At 53.5% G+C, this 13356-nt stretch overlaps 3 protein-coding genes across 3 annotated transcripts; 2 read left to right on the top strand and 1 right to left on the bottom strand.

Moving 5' to 3' along the window:
- Positions 1 to 12: 12 nt before the first annotated feature.
- On the bottom strand, positions 13 to 1125 carry Z520_02332 (uncharacterized protein; the record flags this gene model as incomplete). Its single annotated transcript, XM_016772846.1, has 1 exon — positions 13 to 1125. One exon carries the CDS (start codon positions 1123 to 1125, stop codon positions 13 to 15), a length of 1113 nt encoding a protein of 370 aa, XP_016636316.1.
- A 1589-nt stretch (positions 1126 to 2714) lies between these two features.
- Positions 2715 to 7342, top strand: Z520_02331 (uncharacterized protein; the record flags this gene model as incomplete). The annotated part of the gene is made up of 4 exons (XM_016772845.1): positions 2715 to 2993; positions 3056 to 3446; positions 3503 to 3788; positions 3841 to 7342. The coding sequence occupies 4 exons, from the start codon at positions 2715 to 2717 to the stop codon at positions 7340 to 7342; spliced, it is 4458 nt and encodes a 1485-aa protein (XP_016636315.1).
- Positions 7343 to 8179: 837 nt separating this feature from the next.
- Z520_02330 (uncharacterized protein) lies at positions 8180 to 12523 on the top strand (the record flags this gene model as incomplete). Its single annotated transcript, XM_016772844.1, has 1 exon — positions 8180 to 12523. The coding sequence occupies one exon, from the start codon at positions 8180 to 8182 to the stop codon at positions 12521 to 12523; it is 4344 nt and encodes a 1447-aa protein (XP_016636314.1).
- Between the last annotated feature and the right edge of the window lie 833 nt (positions 12524 to 13356).

Below are 13356 nucleotides of genomic sequence, written 5' to 3'. Positions count from 1 at the left end.
GGTCACCAATCGTCAAATCCCGTTTACGAGAGTTTCCCCTTCTACATTGCCTAGCATGGTTTTCTCATACTCGTCCAACATCTGCAAGAAATGGTTCCTCCGCCAACTTGAGATCCAACTGATTGAAAATGCATTTCTTTCCAATTGGATCAACTCTCTCTTTGTCACATCAGTCCCCTCGGCCATCTTTAACATATTTTCATTCACATAGCCGCGGAAATAGGCTGGGTCGTCACTGTTGATGGTAACTTTGACGCCCTGTCGCAGGAGGCTGAGAATTTCTCGACCCTTGAAATCCGAGGTGACGACGGAGTTTGAAATTGGACAGCAGGTCAGTCCGATCCTGCGCTCCTTGATGATCTCGACCAGCCGCGGAGAATCGATAATGTTGGTGCCATGGTCTATCCTTTCCACCTGGATGTCCTCGATCGCTTGGCCGATATGGGTCAGGGTGTTGGGCTGGTCAATGTCGCAGTGCATGGTGAGCAGATAGCCCTCGCGGGAGGCGCGCTGGAAGACGGACGCGAATTTGCTGGGCGGGTTGTCTCGTTCGTCGCTGTCCAGCCCCACGCCGATGATGCTGTCCTTGTAAGGGAGCGACTCCATGAGAGTCGACATGGCGTATTCGGCGCTGTGGTCGCGGAGGAAACACATGATCAGGCTCGCCGAGATGCCCAGCGTGCGCTGTGCCGTGACGATCCCGTGTCGGTAACCCCGGATCACAGTCGGGAAGGGCACCCCCCGCGACGTGTGCGCTTGTGGGTCGAAGAAGAGTTCGACGTGCTTGACGTTCTGGCTGTGTGCCTTGCGGAGGTAAGCCAGGGCCAGGTCGGAGAAGTCCTCGGCCGTGACCAGGACGGCCATGTTTGGGTAGTAGACCTGCAGGAACGAAGTGAGGTCGTGGAAGGCATAGCCTGTGCCTGCTTCTGGAGAAGACGGTTCTTCCAAGTGGGCAAGGGACGGTGGCGGGGGCAGGTTGTTCCGCGCTGCGAGGGCGCGGGCGAGATCGGGTGTGAGGCACCCTTCGAGGTGGACGTGCAGCTCCGCCTTGGGCATTCGCGCGATAAAGGTCTTGAGGTCAACCTCCTCGGACGATTGATGTTGGGTCGGGGCGTCTGATGCCATTCTGGCTGTGTTGGTATTCTGGTTCGTCTGAGAAAACCCCTTGTTTCCGTGGTTCCAATTCCGACTCGTTATGTAGGTATCGCGAGGCTGGGGACGGGCCGACAAGGCTGCACTCGGTCCACCTCTTCTCTCCTCTTTGTGGAACCTCGGACCTCCGGCGGGATATCAGAGTTTAGTGGCCTTCGTATTTCAAAGACCTGCTCAGATCATCAAGAGGGGTTGCAAGTTTGGCAACGTCGTATCCGGCTTCAGTTTGACCTGAGACAACGCTGGTGGAACAGGGGAATAGTCAATGGACTCGGCCCCGACTGATAAGGGCCCAGGTGACCACCAGCAAGTTTGGTGAGTCAAGTAAGTTTCGTGAAGGATGCACAGAAATGTTGGCTAGTTCGGGGTTGGCAAGCACTGGTTCGTCTTCGTGATTTGTCTATGGTCAGACATATATCGTTTCGATGGATGTCCAGGATGTCCAGGATGTCGTCAAGGTGGTAAACGAGTGCTCCAATCATCTTGGATAAGGCCGATCGACAATCACGTGCGGCAATCGTCAGCCCCGGAAAGCTTACCGGAAAAGAAGTTTCCTCAAACCAAGGCAGAGAAGATAGAGAGCCGCAGGATGCGGCTGGAGATGGCCAGATGGCATCATCAGGAGTGGCGGCGAACACCACGGAGGATCGGAGTGTGGCGTTTGTCTTTCCCAGCCAGGGCCACCAGGGCGTCAACGTTGAGGCTGCAGCCAAAGAATGGAGAGCGTGCAGAAGATCAAACGCATAATAAGGGGGGAATATATTTTTTTTTCCTTGTAGGCTGCTCGTTTAGGGCCTCATGGGCGCCAGAGACGCATGGGAGAGGAGACGGTTAGCGGTGAACATCTCGGGGGTTAGGGAGGCTAGACTCGAACCAGCCACCTGAAACATTGGCTTGGTGCCCGGGACTGGGAAGTTGGAGCATACTGGGGCCCTCAATCCTTCCAGGGTGCCAAACTCAGGGTGCCAAACTGCCCAGTGCCCAGTATTCCGTGGTCCCTCGTAGGTCGAGCCAGGCTGCGCACCTACTAGGTACCTAGGTAGGAAGTGGGCGACACCTTTCTTGTTCGACAAAATTAATTCTCCTGAGCCCAGATTCTTCATCGTCGTCGCCATCATCATCGCCGCATCAGTCTCAATCTTGTTCCTGTCGTTTCTGTTTCTACTTGTCCTTTGTTCGCGTTGTACTAGGCCCTTGCCTCGGATTGGCGATTTTTGCCGCACCGACGACTTCTGCACGAGCGCGTCCGCCGCCTGGATCGCGTTGGAATTAATTGGGGGGGATTCCGGTGCCTGCATAAGCCTTCCCTTGGCAGCCAAAGAACTGAGCTGGGAGAGAGAGCATCGACCACCTTGCAATACCCTTCGACACTTATCGCGGCCACGGTCTTGTAATAACGGTTCCTGTTCCTTTCTGGCCGCAGCCTCGGTGTATACCGGGACGATGGATTGTGCTTGAGTGAGGTGTATGGTTCGCTCCGCGCCGGTTCTGCGCATCCCATATACCGTGTCTCTCCTGGCCTTACCTCCTCCCGAGTCTCAAACGTTGCGAAATCACGAACAATGGCCTTCCTCTTCAAAAGCAGGAAGAACGCGCCGCCCGCCGCAGGCGGCTTACCCCCTGCCAGTCGAAACATCCATACCTCCGACGGCACTCCCACTTCTGCTTCTTCAGCGCCCAACGGCGGTTCCATAGACAGCACAGGCGAGAGATCGACACAGTCGCCGCCTCCTAATGCTAATCCCACTTCCAATCCCAACGGCTCCATGAGTTCCATGAACTCGACCTTGGCCGCGGGACCCGCCTATCCGCGCCGGGAAAGATCAGAATCAGAATCTGGAGTGCGTCGACTCTTTATATGGCTTGGATACTGAATGGCAAGGCTGACTATGATTCTCTGCAGGCACGACCATCGACGGCTTCGTCACAGCCGACTCAAGTCCCCAACGCCGCCCTTTATCCCTGGTCGCAGCGGCGGTTGAATTTCCCTACTCCACAATCCAATCCTTTTCCTCGCTATGGCGCGGCTGTGAATGCAATTGCCTCAAAAGATGGGGATATTTATATTATGGGTGGCCTCATCAACGGTTCCATGGTCCGGGGCGACTTGTGGATGGTCGAGTCAGGCGGTGGTAATCTCTCCTGTTACCCCATCGCAACAGTGTCCGAAGGACCCGGCCCCCGCGTTGGTCACGCAAGTTTGCTTGTTGGCAATGCTTTCATTGTATTTGGCGGTGATACGAAGATGGATGATAACGACGTGCTTGATGACACTTTGTACCTGCTTAATACCTGTAAGTGGACTGGTCCTGTGCTTTCCACCGAGCGAGGTTTGCTCATCATTCTCCAGCTTCTCGACAATGGTCCCGGGCATCGCCTCCGGGTCCACGACCATCTGGACGGTATGGCCATACCCTCAATATCCTGGGCTCCAAGATATACATTTTTGGGGGCCAGGTCGAGGGTTATTTCTTCAACGATTTAATAGCTTTCGACCTGAACGCCTTACAAAACCCGCAAAATCAGTGGGAGTTTCTGTTGCAGAACACGGGCGACGACGTTGTTGGCCCGAATGCGAAAGTGCCTGCTGCAAGAACGAACCACACGATTATCAGCTATAATGACCAGCTATTCCTGTAAGTGAACCCCGATAGCAAGCGGCAGATTGTCTAATCAGGGCATCTATAGATTTGGAGGCACCAATGGCACGCAGTGGTTCAATGATGTCTGGACATACAGTCCTGTCACCAACGTTTGGACACAGCAAGACTGCATAGGATATATTCCTGCTCCCCGTGAAGGCCATTCCGCGGCCTTGGTCAACGACGTCATGTACATCTTTGGCGGCAGGACTGAAGAAGGTACAGATCTTGGTGATCTAGCGGCCTTCCGCATCTCATCAAAGCGTTGGTACACTTTCCAAAACATGGGCCCGTCGCCGTCACCGAGGTCTGGTCACAGTATGACGGCGTACCGCGACAAAATCATCGTTCTTGCTGGGGAGCCCAGTTCCGCGCCTCGGGATCCTGCAGAGCTCAGTATGGTTTACGTACTAGACACCGCAAAGATTAGATATCCAAATGATGCACCAGCCACCGGCCAACCTGCAGGATCGGCGCAGCCCAGCAGTCCAACCCGACGACCAAGCACAGAGGCCAGGTCTGCAATGCCCATCCGCTCAACATCTCGAGAAGGGGCAAGGAGCCAGAATGCAGCTCGCGAACAGTTCTCCGGCGGTCCGGTCCAACGGCCAGACCCTGCCACACAAAATGGTTCACAGTCGCGACTACCGCGAGCATCCATAGGACAGGCGCCTGCTGGACCTCCGCCCCAGGGACAAGCGCCAACGCCACGTACGAATGGTGTCCATTCCCCTCCCAATGCGCCTAACGAGCCAAAAGCCAGATACAATGGTCCTCCACTCGACACCAGAGGTGCAGTCGCCAGTCCGAATGGAGTCCGAACTGCGCCTCCAGACGGGGTAATACAACCGCCGGCAGTGAGAGATGTTCAGAAAGAGAATATCAGACCTAGCCGCGAAGGCAGCCCAAGCACGTATGGCCGTAGGACTCCAACTCAACGGACAGAGTCGAAGGCAAAAGCTATGGAAGCAGGTGAAGCGGCTCCTCTCATGGGCAGCGGGGTTGCTAGACAACGATCACTACGATCCCAAAGAGCCCAGAGTTCCATCGATAGCACCGAGGACGGAGTTCTGGGACGCTCGTCATCCGGCAGACATCATGCGGAACCACAAGGTGATAATCGCAGCTTACGTAGCATGCCAGGTGATGAGCCCAAATCTCCCAGGATGAATGCTCATCAAGAGGCTCTGCTAAAAGAGCTCGAAACTGCGAAAAGGACAAACGCCTGGTATGCCTCAGAACTGGCTCTTGCTCGAAAGCAAGGTTATCACACCGGCACTTCCTCCAGTCCTACTTTCGACGATCGCACTGTCAGCCAAGTTGCAGATGACGATCGGCCGCTAATGGAAGCCTTTATGACGATGAGGGCAGAGATTATCAAGATGCAAGAAGCAATGGAGACACAAGCCTCATCAATGGCAAGGCGGATTGCTGAGGTTGAACATCAGCGTGATGCCGCCATTACAGAAGCTGCATACGCAAGAGCTAAGCTTGCAGCTCATGGCGGTAGCCAGCGCAGCACGCCTCAGCCTGATGCGATGCGCGAACCCGATGAGCAGGAACGTTTCACTGATCTTACACGCCGTCTTGCATTGGCTCTCGCTGCACAGTCCGAGCACAAAGCCAAGCTTGATTCTTTGAACAACGATCTTGCTTCCGAAAGAAAAGCTCGAGAATTAGCAGAGGAGTCTATGGACGCTCTGCAGCGCCGTTATGATGAGCTGAGCAAGAATCGAAACCCGGCTGAACTCGAAGGTCTCCGCGCGGAACTGCACGAAGCTCAGAGCTTGGCTCGGGCCGAGGCAGGCCGCAGAGCTGAAGTTGAAGAAGAGTTGCGGACGCTGCGGGTTGATCACGACAGCTTGGCGAAGACGCACGAGGACACGTCCTCTCGGCTGGCGAGCCATACTTCTTCGTTGGCTGCTTTGGAAGCCGCCGTCGCTGCATCAACGAGCAAAGCAAGCCTATACGAACGGCAGATTGAGGAAGAGCGCGGGCAAAGAGAAGTCGCTGAGAGAAAGCTATCCCAGCTAAGAGCCGAGCATGAAGACAGAACCACGGAACTAGAAACCGTCACGAAACGCCTGCATGATGCCGAAGAACTGGCCGAGACTCATGCCAGAGAAGCCTCGACTCATCGCGAGGCTCTGCTCGCCGGCCTGGCCAAGCTGTCATCTTCCGATTCAGGCTCTAAACAAGACGCCGTGGCCGAGCAGAAAATGGCAGCTCTTCGTGAGTCAGCCGAGCAAGCCTCGAGTCTGGCCAGGCGCAATCAGGAAGCTGCGGATAACGCAGCACAGAAGCTTCGCAATGCAGAAGAACGAATTGCGGGGCTGGAGGCATATCAAGAACAGTCCAGTCGCGAGGCCCTCCAAATCCGGCGACAATTACAGACGGCTTTGCGGGATGCGCAAAACTATCAGGCCGAGATTCGTGAATTACGATCGAACCTCGAAATGCATCAACGCGATGCCAGTGCACTCGCAGTTCAACACAGTGCGCTCAAAGATCTATTGGGTGAACGCGGCATGAATGTCTCCGATGTGAGGCGGTCGCCGATATTTGATCACTCTCCTAGCTCTCGGTTCGGCACTCCGGAGCAAGCTCGTCTCCGAGAACTCGATCAGCAGTTACAAGCAAGTATCAAAGCCCACGAAGAGACTAAGAGTCAATTCGAGGCTCGTATGCAAGAAGCTGACAGTACCTACAAGGAGAAGTTGGAGCAACTTGAAAACGATTATCAATCTGCTGTACACTACGTCAAGGGCACTGAGAAGATGTTGAAGAAAATGAAGGAGGAGCTTACCAAATACAAGTCTCAGAACGCCCAGCTGACGGGCGAGTTGGAGACTGCTCGAAGCACGAGTGCGGCTTCTGGAACCGCCGCGGACACCTCGGGCTGGGACGACGAACGGAAGCAACTCCAATCTTCAATTGAAGAGATGAAGGCTCAGACGAACAATCAAATTGCTCAACTGGAGTCGAACATTACATCGTTGAAGTCAGATCTTGCATCTATCCGGGCAGAAAGGGATCAGCAGAAGGCTAGCTATGACGAGCTCACACAAACCGCGCAGAGACTGGGCACAGAACTGGAGCAGCTGAAATCGGAAAATTCCATGCTCGAAAAGCAGGCTGAAGAGGCGCAAAGCCGGGTAACAATGCTCCTTGATCAAGTGGGTCAGTCTGTAGGAAACTACCGACGGCAGTCACAATTACAGCCACTGGCTCCTGGTGCCACCGGGGTTGGGCACAACCGAGAGGAAAGCACCTCGACGCTGACAGATGTCTCGGTCAATGATGACGCTTTGTCCCGGGACGAACGAGGGTCTATTGCTTTGGACAACTTGGCTTCCGAACTAGAGACGCTCCGATCACAATGGGAGAGTACGAGCAGGAACAACTATCGGCTCAGCACGACTTTCGACTCAGAGAGGACACCTACAACAGAGACCCATGGGACAGAGCTGAGTGATAATCTCGCCAACTGGAGGCGGCGACTCGAAGAGGAAGAAAATGGAACGAGAGAAACATCAGCCGTTGCTTGATGAGACCCCGTTTCATGTTCAATGTGACATTAACGAAAGGGTTTGGGAATGTGTGTAAACTACCTCGACCTCCATTTTTCAATTCTTATTGGAGTTTTTGTGTCTTTTGGGAGCTCAATATGCGGATGACAGTGATGAAACAAGTTTCATGGAGCTGTCTACTGGCTAGGAGCTCAGTGTAGTTTTAATTGCCAGATCGCTGAGCGCAGAATTGTTACATACTGGGTCAGAACCGGAACGTGGTTGGTTTGGTTTGGCAGGAAGTGTCTCAAATTCGATGAATGGATGTCGAATAACCCCATGCGACCAGCATCAGCAGGCGCATCAATCTCGAACGAGTTTAGAGATGAGAGCTTCAGTGATAAATTGAGGGAGCTGGCGGGCAGCGAACGACCGGCAAGGCTGCGACATATCCACGTGACCCTGACTTGCGCGTTCTGCAAGGCTGGCTCTTGCGCCTCCCCGCATTCTGCAGCAGGCAGGTTTTTTGGTCAGGCGTCGAGGTGTTCCATTGTGAAGGGATTGTGTCACTAAGCCTGCTCTTCTATCTGGACGCTCCAAATTCACATACCCAAGCAGAGATACCATCCGTATCATAGTACGAACTTCTGCAAGTACTATTAGGCTGCGAAGTCTCAAGGGCCGACCTTGAGCGGTCAGTCTGTTCGCTCCCGTGAGCTCACCTCCCTCTCAAGTCACCGCCGTTTCCCGTCAACCAGTCGATCCTGCCGATGTTCCTACTCCACGGGAAGTCTTTCACTGTGACATGACGGCTCCAAGTGCAATGGTTCGTTGGACATGCGCGAACCGGATCTAGCTACACCCGTTGCGGAGACCATGGCTTCTCACACTGGTCCAGTGTCCGGCGGGTTGGGGCTCCTTGACGTGAACCGCCGCAGACCTGCAACTCAAGAGGGGGATCAGTCTGCACCTCATGACATGCTCGAAGATGAGGGCCGCTTCCCATCAAGCTCCGTCCTCAAACAGCCGTCCCTGCTCAGCGGCCCGGGTCGAGCGCAACAAAATGGGCTTTCTACCCCAAGAATCATACCTCAAGAGGCGGAAGACTACTTGACAGCGAGACCGATTGCCTTGTTGCAGCGTACCAAGAGCGATCTTGGGCCCCGTCGCAAAGAGGCGCTTCCAAAGGTCACGGCAGCAGAAGACAAACTGGCCCATATTCGGCATGGCTGGGATGACGAGTACACGTCGAATGAATACCTGTCACTGTTACACTCGACATTTTACATGTACTACACTGAAAAGCGGCATGAAAGCAACGGCTCGTTGTCGGAGGAATCCAAGCAGTTCCCCAGTGTGGACTGGCGCATGAAAGATCGGATGAAGACTGTTTCCGCAGCATTAGCCATCTGTCTCAATATCGGTGTGGACCCTCCTGATGTGATCAAGACGAACCCCACTGCAAAGCTCGAAGCATGGGTTGACCCGACGGGAAGCAGTGGTGGTACGACCAAGACAATGGAACAAATCGGTAAACGCCTGCAGGAGCAATACGAGTCGCTGAGTCTGCGGACGAGATACAAGCAGTACCTGGATCCCTCCATTGACGAAACGAAACGATTTTGCATCTCATTGCGTCGTAATGCGAAGGACGAGAGGGTGCTTTTTCACTACAACGGCCATGGCGTGCCACTGCCTACTCCTTCGGGGGAGATTTGGGTCTTCAACAAGAACTACACTCAGTATATACCGGTGGGACTTTACGACTTGCAGGCGTGGCTAGGAGGTCCCAGTCTGTTTGTCTATGATGTCTCTCATGCTGGAAACATTGTGCACAACTTCGACACGTTCTTGGCCAAGCATGAAAAGGAAAACGAGGAGCTCAAGAAACGAGATCCGAACGCACCTATTCAGAACTATGGAGATTGCATCCAGTTGGCGGCCTGTGGGAGAACTGAGATGTTGCCCACAAACCCAGAACTGCCTGCTGATCTTTTCACGTGTTGCTTGACGACGCCGATAGATATAGCCTTGAGATACTTTGTGTTGCAAAATCCGCTTCCCAACGGCCCTGTTGTCGAAGATGGCAAAATACCAGTCCCCGGCCGTCTACAGGATAGACGGAGTCCTCTGGGGGAACTCAACTGGATCTTTACAGCCATCACTGACACGATTGCCTGGAACATCCTGCCGCGACATTTGTTCAAGAAGCTTTTCCGTCAAGATCTAATGGTTGCGGCACTGTTCCGCAATTTCTTGTTGAGCGAACGCATCATGAGGGCAAACCATTGTCATCCTATCTCTTCGCCAGCACTGCCAGAAACACATCGACACCCCCTCTGGCAAAGTTGGGACCTGGCCATGGAGATGGTGTTGGCGCAGCTCCCTATGCTTCGTGAAGCCGAAGAAGGGAAACGCGTCTATGAATACCAACACTCGACATTCTTTTCGGAGCAGCTCACAGCCTTTGAGGTGTATCTTAGCTCCGGTCCCACCAAAGACCGTGCGCCTGACCAGCTGCCGATCGTTCTGCAAGTCCTCCTTAGCCAAGTGCATCGGCTGCGTGCTTTGATTCTGCTTAGCAAATTCCTGGACCTCGGACCGTGGGCTGTTCACCTGGCTTTGAGCATTGGAATCTTCCCTTATGTAGTGAAGCTTCTCCAAGCAGCATCGCTAGAGCTCAAGCCGGTGATGGTCTTTATCTGGGCTCGAATCATGGCAGTCGACTACACGGTACAGAATGATTTGCTCAAGGACAACGGCATCCACTATTTCATTTCCATCATGAACCCGCGTTCAGACATTCCCGTCGGCAATGCCAGCGAGCATCGAGCCATGTGTGCCTTCATCGTGGCCACTTTCTGCAAGAGATATCCTCCAGGCCAGACAGTCTGCCTGTTGCCTGAACTTTTCAATGCCTGTTTGCTTAATATGGCAGAGCCTGAAAATCCCTTGCTTCGACAATGGTCTTGCTTGTGTCTCAGCATGCTGTGGTGCGACTATGCTGACGCGAAATGGATGGGTATTCGTTGTATGGCTCACGCCAGACTTTGTGAATTGTCCCTTGATCCCGTTCCAGAAGTTCGCGCGGCCATGCTGCATGCTCTTACCCACTTCCTCGGCATCCCAGATCTAACTGATCAAGTGTCTCAGATTGAGGAGGGAATCGCCTCTTCTGTGCTTTTTATGACGTCCGATGGCAGCACATTAGTGAGAAAGGAGCTGGTCGTCTTCCTGTCGCATTTCGTGAAGCGGTACGAGAACAAGTTTATCGTGGTTGCTTACGAGCAGCTCGTGGAGGAAAGAGACAGACACCCGTACAAGCAGTCCCAGCCAAGCGGCTTTGAAGCTGATGATTCTCTCAAGTGGGTGTCAATCTCTGCAAACACGATTTATGGTTCGATTTGGGTTCAAATCTTGATGTTGTCGGTCGATCCACACCCAGAAATTGCTCGGAATGCTTCAATCATTGTCGACCATGTGCACGATACATTGATTAACTCACCCATGAGTCATATGGCCTTGGCCGTTATTGACGACCTATTGCGGTTCTCAAAGCGGGAAGAGTCCCAGGTTAAGAAAGTCCCGTCTCGGGACTCGCTCAGGGCGGTCGAAAAACAGCCCGGCACTCCTCCTCCCACATTGATAAAGCAGCAGAGCTATCTGTCGCTCAGTCTGAAGAGGGCAGGCAGCTCACTTCGCAACCTCGCCTTTGGTGCGGGTTCTTCTCCTTCAGCCTCCTCCAAGGAAAACAGTCCTCAAACATCTCCCACCAAAACGAGGGAGCTTGTTCAACCTGTCAATACTCCTCGAAGTCGTCTCCCACCTGAGTGGAGCCGTCCACCAGAAACATCCGATGCGAGAAGCACCCCGGGATCGTATCAATCTGCCGGTTTGCCTACTTCGGCGGGCTTCGTTTCTCTGGATCCAAAAAAGCGACCTGCCTTTCCACTCCAGAGCGCTTTGCTAGATTGGTCAACCGAATACTTCCGCGAACCACAGATGAGACCCAATGACCCGGACGAGCCCGGATCGGCCGACTACAATTCGAGACTTTGGCGGCGCAACCGCAACGAAAAGATCATTGCTGACAATCAGCCCCTGAAAGCCGTGGCGGGAAGCTCGAAATGGACCCGCTACGAAGGGTTTCTTAACAACCAGAGTCAGCCAATGAAGCTGACATTCCATCAGTTTGACAACCACCTTGCCGTCACTGATGACAAAGATACCGTCACTATCTGGGACTTTCAGAATAACGAACAACTGAGTCGATTCAGCAATGGAAATCCTACGGGAAGCAGGATCAACGATGCCAAGTTCTTGAATGAGGATGACCAGCCTCTTTTGATGGTGGGCAGTTCTGACGGGGTCCTCAAGGTGTATCGGAACTATCACAGTTCTACGGACGTCAAGGTGATCACCGCATTCAGGGCCTTGACAGAGCTAATCCCTTCCAACAAGAATGCCGGATTGGTTTTTGACTGGCAACAAGGGCAAGGCAAAGCGCTCGTGGCAGGGGACGTTAAGGTTATCAAAGTGTGGAATGCCGCGACGGAACTTTGCGTGGGGGACATTCCGGCACGCAGTTCTAGCTGCGTGACCAGCCTGACTAGTGATCAGGTGGCAGGGCAGATCTTCATTGCGGGTTTTGGGGATGGCGTGATCCGTGTATTCGACCAGCGGCTCAACCCTCGTACTGCGATGGTCAAGCTCTGGCGCGAGCATAGACAGTGGATAACGAATATTCACATGCAGCGTGGCGGCGTGCGAGAACTGATTTCAGGAAGCAGGAATGGTGAGGTGAAACTGTGGGATCTGCGGAACGATAAAGCCGTTCTGACGTTGAACGCAACCTCATCGACTCCTTCGCCCTCGAAGCTCGAACATGGCAGAGATGGTTCAAGTACTTATGGGAGTACCAGCTCGGCGGCATCGCTGGCGGGAAGCTCGACGACCCTACTACGCAGCCTGTCCGTCCACGAACATGCTCCTGTCTTTGCTGTCGGCACGGACAAACATGAAGTGAAATCGTTCAATACAAACGGGGATACTTTGGGTGTCTTTGAACCGTCAAGCAGCCGGATGGCGCATGTTGTCGGCGGCAGTCTTGCAGGCAGGAGCCATCAGGCTCCAATAGTGGCGGCGGCATACCATCCGCACCGCATGTTGCTGGCATGTGCAGCATTGGGCGACGGGCACGTCAGTTTGGTGACTTACTGAGAGGGGCGGTGATGATGGTGGAGTATTGAAGACGGGATGGTGTAAAATGGCTCCAACATCTTCTGCGGCGAGGAATTCGGTGGAAAGGCCCGGCAACCGTGGTAAGGACACTGTCCCTTTTGCAGAGTATTTGCTAGAACAGTCGAGCTTGGCTGTGGGTGGACGATATGCCCAAGATTCGGGGTTATTGCTCGACTGAATACGCCATATTCGAATCAACCCTCTCGAGCTGCCGTCATCAAGATGACGAATACGAGAAGCATTAATATTGTTTATTTTCTTTTCTGTCGAGAACGCGATGGCAGCACAAAGGAAGGGGCGTGTGGATGGATGCTATTACCGCTGCGGGACCAGGCATGCATGGGTTTGAGCTGGATGGAGAGCACTTGATGGGAATCGCAAATGGCGAGCGAGGTCTTGAAGCAGGCGTTAGACACCTGTACTGTATGTACGCAATGCAAATGCATATGACATTAATACTGCATGGGGGCCGGGGCCGTCCGAGTCCACCTGCAATTACTTGTCTAGTCCCCGGTTGCCATTCATCCATTCAAATATGTATAGGGAATGCGCAAACAGGCTCTAGCAGTGCATCTATCATCAGGGGTGGGTAAGCGACTCGGCCTTGTCGGCATAGATCGGTATGGAATAATAGAGCCTAGTCTAGTACTACTAATACAGTGCCTTTGAAAGAACCTCCCTGAGCACAAGCATGACGGACCATCCATTGACCCAGGACTTGCTAAAAGTTCACGGTTTTTTTGCGGAAAGTCATTGACTCCTTATGAAATACAGGGTATCAAGTGAATACACAAGGTGCCACCCGAGTGCTC

This window comes from Fonsecaea multimorphosa (genome assembly GCF_000836435.1).
Source record: "Fonsecaea multimorphosa CBS 102226 unplaced genomic scaffold supercont1.3, whole genome shotgun sequence".
Lineage (NCBI taxonomy): Eukaryota > Fungi > Ascomycota > Eurotiomycetes > Chaetothyriales > Herpotrichiellaceae > Fonsecaea > Fonsecaea multimorphosa.
This window is presented reverse-complemented; position numbering and strand designations above follow the sequence as displayed.